General features: G+C 44.8%; 1 protein-coding gene across 1 annotated transcript in view; it reads right to left on the bottom strand.

Annotated features, from left to right (window-relative positions):
- Positions 1–2733: 2733 nt before the first annotated feature.
- LOC138303554 (glyceraldehyde-3-phosphate dehydrogenase-like) overlaps positions 2734–10907 on the bottom strand; it is a 207494-nt gene continuing 199320 nt past the window's right edge. Inside the window, exon 11 of the mRNA XM_069242799.1 lies at positions 2734–2903. Within this exon, the coding sequence (XP_069098900.1) occupies positions 2834–2903 (70 nt within the window). The 3' untranslated portion in view covers positions 2734–2833. The remainder of the gene's footprint in view (positions 2904–10907) is intronic.

Here is a 10907-nt window from a genome sequence, read left to right as displayed (position 1 = left end):
CCCTCTTCCCGGCTGCATCGAACTTCCTACTTTCTTTATCTGGGGGAGGTGCATCCCCAGAAGTGTGTGAGTTTGCCCGTTTTCTGGCAGCCCCTACCACCACAGAGTCTGGTGGCAGCTGAGAGGTGATGAAGACAGGGTCCGTAGGAGGCGCCTTATACTTTTTGTCCACCCTAGGCGTCACTGCCCTACTTTTAACTGGCTCCTTGAAAATGTCCTTTGCATGGCGTAGCATGCCTGGGAGCATCGGCAGGCTTTGGTAGGAGCTGTGGGTTGAGGAGAGGGTGTTAAATAAAAAATCATCCTCTACTTGTTCCGAGTGTAGTTCCACATTATGGAATAGAGCTGCTCTAGCCACCACTTGCGAGTAGGCTGTGCTGTCTTCCGGTGGTGATGGCCTAGTTGGGTATGTGTCTGGGCTGTTATCAGACACTGGTGCGTCGTACAAGTCCCACGCATCCTGATCTTGGTCGTCGTGGCTCATGGCGGTGTGAGCTGGCGAATGTGACGGGGTGTAAGTTGGCGAAGCCGGAGTTACAGGTGGAGGCGAGGGAGGAGGTGTTACCTTTTGTGTTGTTTGTTGCTGAGGAGTAAACTGAAGCGTTCTCTTTCGTTTGACAGGTGGGAGGGTACTGATCTTCCCAGTCCCCTGCTGAATAAAGATACGCTTTTGCGTGTGATCCACGTCAGTGGATTGCAGTTCTTGTTCAAATCTATGTTTCTTCATTTGAGAAGACATAGAATGCTCTTCGGTATAGGAGCCAGAAACAGGGTCTGATGTCGCTTTTTTCGGCTCCGAAAGCCCTGTCGATTGTTTTTTCGGCTCCGAGGTAACCTTCCTCTTTTTCTGTGCCGAAAATTCTTGGCCTCTATGGTCTTCGGCGCCACTGTCTCGGCGTCGATCGGTGTCGACACCGAACTCTCGGTGTCGATGCTTCTGTTTAGCACTCTCTCGGTCCCGAGGAGGCTGCGTGCCGGTGTCTCGACCGAAGTCGGACGATCTCGACACTGAATGGGCCTTTTTCGGTGCCGATTGTTGGTCACCGAGAATTTGGGTGGAGCCATGGCCGGTTGGCAGTGGCGTCCCCTGGGCCTTCTTTCCTTTTTTAAGGTTTGATCTCGACGTCTTACTCACAGTTCTTGTAGAGTGTAGCTCGTCGGAGTCTGAATCCTGGATGGAAAAGGATTCCTCCTGTTCCTCTTCTGTCTCGAACTGTGGACGCTCTTTTGGCGTGGACGCCATCTGGAGTCTTCTCGCTCGACGGTCGCGCAGAGTTTTTCGGGACCGGAACGCCCGACAGGCCTCACAGGATTCTTCGCTGTGCTCGGGTGACAGGCACAGATTACAGACCGAGTGTAGGTCCGTATAAGGATATTTGTTGTGGCATTCGGGGCAGAATCGAAACGGGGTCCGATCCATCGGCGTTGTCCTCCACGCGGTCGGGCCGACTAGGCCCCGACGGGGTGCCGAAATCTACCCCGAAGGGCACCGAGGCGCTTCGATGTTGAACGCGTTGTCGTATGTGTCTATCTCTAACCGGATCGCAACGATACCGTCGAAAATCTTCCGTCTTCAGCTAACTTTCCGTTCCGAAACTCGGAGCGACAGGAACACGTCCGAACCCGATGGCGGAAAGAAAACAATCGAAGATGGAGTCGACGCCCATGCGCAATGAGCACAGAAGGTGGAGTCACTCGGTCCCGTGACTCGAAAACACTTCTTCGAAGAAAAACAACTTGTAACACTCCGACCCAACACCAGATGGCGAGCTCATGCATACCATGTGTATCTACAGCGACAGATGCCATCGAACTTTCTATTATAGTCATAAGCAATGAATAGTCCCGCCCACCTGCGTGGACCCTGCAGCACATTTTCACAATATATCTCCTTAAGTGCAGATGTTTGACCTGCAGAGTCACTTAAGAGAGATAAATATTATGGAGACTATAGGAACAGGCTACAATCGAACTCATTAAAAAAGACAGAAATGGTACCTCACGGCGTAAAATTGTATTCATTAAATAACTTTTAAAGATAAAATGTTATCTAATGAAATATATTCCAGGATCCCACACACAGGCAGAGACACAGTACTGTCTGTGAAAATCAAAGACCCCATGAAGGAAACTAAAAGTGCCTTGTTCTGATAGGCAGCCACACAGAAACTCGTGTGTACTCCATATGGCGCTTCACAAAGTAGGCTAATGTACTTTAGAATGCTGATTTCAGAGTGTCGACTGGGGATTTTCAGGTGACTTTTAATAGTAAAGGTGATCTTATTGTGAGACAGGCTCTCAAGTGTCCAATACAACAAATGGGTTTTAAATAACTTCAGATCATTTGTAAATGTCCTGCTCAAAAGGCTTACATGTTGTACCCATTAAATTTGCTCCAGCCTATTCATCATCCTGATTGGGACACATCACACATAAAATGAATATGCTTCTAAGGGGAAAAGTAAAAAAAGGGGTGGGATGGTTGAATGATTTACAAAAGTCAACAAGACCTCCTTGATGCAAAAAGCCTTTAGAAAACCACATTAATAGTGAATTACACTGAATACAATACTCCAGCTAATTGAGCCATCTACAGTACAACATGCACTCAAAGCAACTTAACAGACTCAAACGACAAACTACATTTCTCATTTAGTGCCAACATGAATTTGTATTTTCACATGTTTTTCAAACACAACTATGGTTTTTTATATCAGTTTGATATATGGCATATATTTGTGGCACATGTTAATATGATAACAAAGAACATAGGATAGTAATAGAACACAATACATTTGTGCAATAAACAGTGGAGTTAAACCTGAAACAATATTTATTCCTTGTCAGCTATGTAGCACATCAGGTCCACAACACGTTGGCTGTAACCATATTCATTGTCATACCTATGAGATGACAGAAGTTGTAATTAATCATGGGAAACCTGTAGTTCCAATTAGTATGATCAGTCAAAAAATGGTTCTGCCATGAGAGACCTCCCAACAGTATTGGCAGTTAACACCAAGTGGCATAGATGAAAAGGTCTTTAGTGACATTTAAGGAGTACAAGAGCTACTGGCAGCTTTGAGTGCTTTGATGATTGCTACTGCCTTTTTTTCATTAATGATACTCAGGGCCTGATTTAGATCTAGGCAGAGGAGAATACTAAGTCACAAATGTGACTTATATCCCGTCTGCCGTATTACGATCCATTTATAGCCTATGGAGATCATAATATGGCGGACGGGATATCCGTCACATTTGTGACTGAGTATTACCCAATGCTAAGATCTAAATCAGGGCCTAAGTGGTGGAGTATTCCATCCACTGAGATCTAAATCAAACCCTTAATATCTGTGAGAATTGTTTTTCAATGCATTTTTTTCTATTTTTTCTCTAGAGTTTGCTACTGCTTACTTCCCTAAGCCTAGTTTTAGGAGCTTGGGTATATATTTATGCTCTATTGTAGTCTTTATTATATAAAAAAAAAAAATAAAAAAAAAACTTCATAGAAATAAAGCATTTTAGCCTGTTTTTAACATGATAGCCTGCATGACTGTTTGTTGCACATGTATAATATGTGTATATTTTATATATGCTCCGGGGTCCCCGCACAAGGGCGGGAATATTCAATGTTTATGACTATTGATGAGGATCCCCTGGAAGAGAACTTATTTTCTTCTCCAGTATTGTGGTATCTTTCATAGATTCACATGCTTGAATCAGAGTAGTCAGCAGTAAGAAAGATGGTTGAGTTCCGAACACCAGAAGCATGTCTGTTCACAATTCTTCCTATGTGGACTCACATAGGTAGTTCAATTATGCTAATCAACCTTGCAAAAGATTATATACATGAATATATACATATATATATATATATACCTACATGAAAAATATTAGTCTGCTAATACATAAAGGATGGAGGGTAAAGAGATTATTGGCTCACCTTATGCAAATAAATTACGTAACACTGCTTGTCCTACCACGGCATCCATTCTGTCAGTAGCTTCCAGGCAGTAGTGCTGGGTGAAGGTGTGGGCACATGTCCACGTTGCCGCTCTGCAGATCTGGCTCAGAGGGACTCCTGCGAATAGAGCTGCCGAAGTGGATACCACTCTAGTGGAGTGCGCTCTGACATTGGATGATAACGGTTTCCCTGCTAACTGGTGGCAGAGTTGTATGGCAGAAGAGATCCAGCGCGCTATGGTCTGCTTAGTAACGGCCTTGCCTTTATTGATCTGCCCATAACTAATAAACAGTTGCTCAGATTTACGGAAACTGCTAGTCCTTTGTATATAGAATTTTAAACATCGTTTAATGTCTATAGAATGTAATGCGCGCCCCGCTGGAGTTTGCAGATTTGGAAAAAATGTTCTCAAAACCACCGGCTCATTTAGATGAAAAGTCGATGGAACCTTGGGATAAATTTTGGATTAGTTCTTAAAATGACCACCTAGGATTTGAATTGGAGAAAAGGTGGAGAGACTGTGAAAGCCTGGATATCACTAACCCTCTTCGCTGAGGTGAGGGCCAGAAGGAGGGCTGTTTTCAAAGAAATTTATTTGAGGTCTGCCTTATGAATGGGTTCAAACGGATGCTTCATTAATTGGGAGAGCACAATATTCAAATGCCACGGAGGTGGAGGACGGTGAATTGGTGGAAACATCCTGAACAAGCCCTTTAGAAATTGCTTTATTATCCTGGATGACCATAAACATGGTGAATGAGATGTTCGTCGGAAACGGGATATAGCAGCAAGGTGGACCCTGATAGACGAATGGGAAAGGCCTGATTTAGCTAAATGCAACAGATATGGTAGAATCTGTTCAGGAGAGGACTTTAGAGGATGAACGTTGGAAGTTGAACACCATATGCAAAACCTTTTCCACTTGAACTTATACGTCCTGTTTATAGATTGAGCCCTGGCACAGGCAAGTACCTCCCTGCAATCTGAAGGGATATCTAGGCCGTCAAATTCATAGAATTCAGGAGCCAGGCTGATAATCGAAGAGATGTTGGGTTGGGATGACAGACCTGCCCCTGATTCGTTGTTAACAAGTCTGGCAGTGTTCTCAGTCGTATGTGAGGCTGCTCCGAGAGTAATAGAAGTTCTGTGAACCAAAACTGGCGTGGCCATTTGGGAGCAATTAATAGAAGACGGCATGGCTCCCTCTTCATTTTCTGCAGAAGTCTCGGGATGAGTGGAAGTGGGGGAAAAGCGTATGCATAAATCCCTGACCATCTGATCAAAAACGCATTCCCTTTTGATCCCTTCTGCGGTCGCCAGCTTGCAAAGTGTTGGCATTTCTTGTTGTCTCTGGTCGCGAACAGATCCAGACTAGGCTTGCCCCAACGACGAAAGAGGCGGTCGAGAACTGTCTGATTGAGTTCCCATTCGTGGCAGCTGGTTCGAGTCCTGCTTAAGGCATCTGCCCAGGTGTTGGAGACCCCCGGGAGATGTTCTGCTCTGATGGATATCTGATGCTGAATCACCCAATGCCACAGTTTCTGTGTTTCTAAGGACAATGCCTGCGATCTTGTGCCCCCCTGTTTGTTGAGGTAATGCATGACTGTGGTGTTGTCTGTTCTTATCAAGACTGAGGAACCCCTGATGTTGGTAAGGAAGGACTTGAGTGCCAAGGAAACTGCTCTTAACTCCAATACGTTTATGTGAAGAGTCGACTCCTGAGTGGACCATTTCCCTCTCACTGATAGATCTTGCAAATGTGCGCCCCATCCCTCTAAGGATGCATCTGTTGTTATAATATGCACTGGCTTGTCCTTCAGGAATGAGAGACCTTCCGAGATGAGGGGGGTATCCTTCCACCATTTGAGAGCTTGTTTTGCTGATGGGGTTATCCCAACTACATCGTCGAAAGATCCTTCTATTTGTTTCCATTGATTGTCTAATTGCTGTTGAAGTGTTCTCATGTGCAGGCGACAGTTTTCTATCAATGGAATGCAAGACGAAAGCATCCCCAGAAAAGACTTGTAAGTCCGAACAGAAGCGGACCTTCTTTTGCTGAGACATGTTGCTAGATCTTGAAGTCTCTTTTGTCTGTCGTGCGAAGCAAAGGCTCTTGCTTGGACTGTGTCCAAGACGGCTCCTAGAAAGGTGATGTTCTGGGAAGGATCTAGATGAGACTTGGGGTAATTGACTGTTAAGCCTAGTGTCCCGAAGAGAGATAGACATGTCTTCGTGTCCCTGGCAGCTTTTGTCGTTGTTCGTGCTTTTATTAGCCAGTCGTCTAAGTACGGGAACACCTGTATCCCTAGTTGCCCGAGGTAGGCTGCAACTGGTGCCAAAACCTTGGTGAATACTCTTGGGGCCGATCTGAGGCCAAAGGACAACACTCTGAACTGGTAATGAGTGCCTGCAACCCTGAATCGTAAGAATTTCCGATGACTGGGGTGAATGGGGATGTGGAAATATGCGTCCTGGAGATCTAAGGATGTCATAAAATCCCCCCGGTTGAGTAGGCGTAGGACGTCTTGAAGGGAGATCATGCGAAAAGATTGCTTCTTGAGGTATTTGTTGAGAGAACGAAGATCTAAAATAGGTCTCCAGTCTCCTGTCTTTTTCCGTATAAGGAAGAAGCGGGAGTAAAAACCTGTTCCCCTCTGGTACTTTGGTACGATCTCTATTGCTACCTTATCCATTAAGATAGCAATCTGCGCCAGAAGTTCGCTGAGATGGGCCGGCGGGGGACCTCTTGGTGGTACATGAGGGGGAGGCTGATTGAATTCTAGTGTATGTCCTCGGTTGACAATATCAAGCACCCATTTGTCTGAAGTAATTTGGGACCACTGGTGGAGGAACTTGGAAATTCTGCCCCCTATTAGAGTGTTGGTATAGGGGTTGGATGTAGGCATCTGATGAAGGTCGGTGCTTTCTTGCTGCCTCTTTGGCTTTGTAAGTCGACTTTCCTCTCGCTTGCTGTCTGAAATGTGTGGATGACTGCTGTCGAAAGGTATGTGGTTGTTGCTGGCCAAAGGTGGAATGAAACTGTCCCTGGTAAGAAGAGTATTGACGGTATTGATGTGCGCCGCCTCTATAAGAAAAGGTTCCTCTCGCTCCCCGAAAGGGCTGTCTTTTGTATTGTAATGCTGCCAGAGATCTGGCTGTCTCGGTGTCTGTTTTAATAGATTGCAAAGCATCATCTACATGCTTGCCGAAGAAGAGTTCACCATCATATGGCATGTCTAGTATCTTTAATTGTACCTCTGGTCTGAACGATGTAGCTTTCAGCCACCCTTGATGCCTGAGTACGGCTGCTCCGGCTAGCTGGCGGAAACCTGTAGACGAGACGTCTATGGCGCAGTCTATTATCTCAGCGGAGATCTTCTCACCCTCCTGTAAAATCCTGCGCGCTTCTGCTCTACTATCTTCAGGTAATAGATCTATAAAATGCGACATATCGGACCACATCTGGCGGTCATACCTTCCTAGGATTGCTAGGGAATTTGCTGCTCTAACTGTAGTGGCCGCCATCGTTGAGAACTTTTTCCCAATCGAATCCAACCGTCGTCCCTCTTTATCTGGGGGGGCAGTCAAAGATGAAGATGGATTTCTGGACCTTCTCTGAGCTGCCTGTGATATGACCGAGTCTGGTTTAGGGTGACTAACCAAACATGCTGGAGAATTGTCCAGTGCTTTATATTTCTTCTCAAGTCTCGGTAATACTGCTGGTATGGAGGATGGAGTCTGCATGACCTTAAGGCCCTCTTCCCAAATGAAGTCAACAATGGGTATAGCTCTTACTGACTTCCTAGTATCCTCCTTGAAGTCATATAGAAAACAGTCTGACTGCTTTGATGTTATTGGCAGTTGAAATCTTTTTGCAGCTCTTTCCATCACACTATGAAAACCACCAATATCCTGCGGTGGAGAGTCGACTGGTGGAGGCGTAGAAGGAGATGGTGTTTGAATTTGATATTCATCCCATTCTGGAATGATTGAGTCAGTGTCCTGAATTTCACCTTCTTCCTGCTCATCCTCAGACGAAGGTGGATCAACATCCTGTCCAGATGAAGGACCTGGGATAGGTTCCGTAGATTCAGATGGTTGAACAGGGGTGGATATTGGCGTATGCGGAGGTTGCACCGGGGTAGAGGAGCCAGGTGGAGGAAATCTAGAATAGTCCTGCATCATTTGCTGTAGGTTAGCTATCAAAGAGACAGGCATCTGAACCGTCTGATCCTGCTGCTCTTGAGGTTGCAGGTGACTCTGCCTCTGCAGATCTAAATAAAGCTGGTCACTTTCTTCTTCATCCTCCTCCTGATATTTAATCCGTAGTTCTGAGGGGCTACGTGCCACCGGGAAAAAAACGTCATCCGAATATACATCATCCTCCTCCTCCTCGTCAGCAAAGAGATGTTGCGGAGGTACTGGTGTGACTTTACTAGGTGATGTATGGGATGGAAGTAGGAGAGAACACTTGCTTTTTATTGGTAGAATTCTCTGAGGTAGGTAAGGAGATGCTCCAAAATGCTTGGGTATAGGATCAGGAAATTGAGCCGTCGACGGAGTCGTTGATGGTGTTCTCGTCGACGGTGTAGGCGTCGACGGAGCTGTCGGCAGTGGAGCCGTTATCGGTGAGGCGAGTGTCGACGTAGTTGCCGTCGACGGTGCCAATGTCGATGAAGTTTCTGTCGACGGGGCTGCCGTCGACGGAGGTGCCGTCGATGGAGTAGTCGTCTCTGAGGGCAAAATGGATTGCCGCGCCGTCGCTGCTTCCGTCGGTGGGATCGTCGACGAAGAGCCCCGGAATTTACCCGTCGATGAGTGCGTCGACGATAGAGACTTCATCTTCTTACCCGTTGACGGTTTCTTTGCAATCTTCAAGGTGTGAGCAGGTGATGGACCGTATTTTAAGCTCACCGACGTTATAGTCGTAGATGACAGTGGAGACGAGGTAACAATCATTGGCGACGACGGAGCCGTAAACGTGGCTGTCGCTGTTGTCGTCGATGAAGGAAGACCTGCCGTCGACGATGCGCTCGTCGACGGTGTGGATATCCTGGACGTCGATGGTGGCAGGGAACTCGAAGATCTTTTGAGCTTCTTTGAGGAGGAAGCAGGTGTAGATGGCTCTGAACGAACCTTACCACCAAGTTCCCTGGATGTTGAAGCGTGTTCCTCAGGTTTGTCCTTAAATGCATGCAGCTTCTTGGCTGACTTACTGCTCTTGGGGGAGAAGCTCTCCACAGACCTTTTCCTCTTCTTTGAGGCCACTGATGTGCCGCTGTCCTCCTCCTCCTCAGAAAAAGCTTCTCTGGCTTTTCTTTTCTGAAGCCAAAGTAAGAGCCTGGCTTCTCTGTCTCTAAGAGTCTTGTTGGGAAAAGTCCTACAGATTTTACAGTCCTTGACCTTATGCTCTGGATGGAGATAGTATATGCATTCCTTGTGAGGGTCCTCACAATGAAGCCTTAACTTTCCACAGGTCCCACAAGGTCTAAAAAAACCTTTTCTTGCTGTAGACATGATGGAAGAAGTACTACAGTAAGAACAAAAGTGAAAGTTGAAGAATATCTCTTGAAGAGAAAGTAAACTGAGCAGAGCTCAGGGAGACTCCCTTACACACGACGTGCAGTAGAAAATCTGAGAGACTGAGCCTCTGTGCTGAGGATTCTAAAGGGGTGGTCTCGCCTGATTGGCTGAAGTTTGGGCCTTTTCTAATGAGGCTGATAGTTACAAAACTGAATGTGTTTTTTCCTATTGACTACAGTGTAAAAAAAAAAAAAAAAAAGAAGAAGTTTTTTCTTTCTTTCTTTATTGCTTTCTATGTACCGTGGGACTCCCACTTCGACGACGGGGAATGATTCAAGCATGTGAATCTATGAAAGATACCACAATACTGGAGAATGTAGTGTTTACTACAGTTTTACAGTTTAATAGGTTAAACAATAATTAATAAGCTTAAAGTACTTGACATTCGTACTCAGTATCAACTTTATGGGAGGTGAGCTACTTCATCTCCACCACAGGATTTTACTGGGAGAATCTGTAAAGTATGGTTACATACCAACTCGCTTTAAGGTCAAGACCAACCAGCTAAAAAACTAGATTATAATCCAGAGCGCCGCGATACAGATATCTGCTATGCGATACGGGTATCTGCTACTTAAGAATGAAAAGAGAAGACATACTCTTTAGGCCTAAACTTTAACATCCAACATATATGGACGAATTGCTGATTTTAACGTCTATTTTGACCTCATAATGCACCTTTTAGTCTTCAAACTTTTGGATAGTTAGAACCTGACTTTAATAGTGATAAAGGGAACTTCTTCTACACCGTATGGAAATGCCATAAACTGCTCATTCTAAAATCTAATCACCAGTTCTCCTCCAGGAGGATCGCTGTCAATCTCATCAGCGGGATTCAAAAAGGACTTTACATGAATATAGTGCACTTTCTTCAAGAAAATCACTCTTTGCTCAAATTTTGGCAAAGCCAATAGACCTGGCCTTCGGAAACCTGATGGTATGGTTCCTTTGGTTCATTTTTCATTGAAAGCATGTTCCTCAATAAGAAAATAATAAAAAATAAACCACATACCTAAACATGGCTAAATTGGCTATTTTACTAGTGATGATTATTAAATAACAAGCCTTTATGCTGTGCCATGCATTGTACTATGGTTTATGAAGGATCACGAATAACTCACCACCTAAATGAGAACTCAAATTCCAGGTAGCTACAATGTTATGTAAATACTTCATAACAGCAATAGAAAAAATGGTAATGAAAAATAAATCACCGTTAAACTGAAGGCCCGAATTACAGGCAAAATAAAAAAATGGTATTTACACTGAATGTAAATAATAAAAAAATAAAAAAATAACGAAATCACAATTTGACCTAGCTTTTCAACTGAAAATAAGAAATAATTTTGTATGTTTCAGC

This window comes from Pleurodeles waltl, chromosome 7, assembly GCF_031143425.1.
Source record: "Pleurodeles waltl isolate 20211129_DDA chromosome 7, aPleWal1.hap1.20221129, whole genome shotgun sequence".
Classification (NCBI taxonomy): Eukaryota; Metazoa; Chordata; class Amphibia; order Caudata; family Salamandridae; genus Pleurodeles; species Pleurodeles waltl.
Note: the sequence above shows the minus strand (reverse complement) of the source record. Positions and strands in the feature narration are given on the sequence as shown.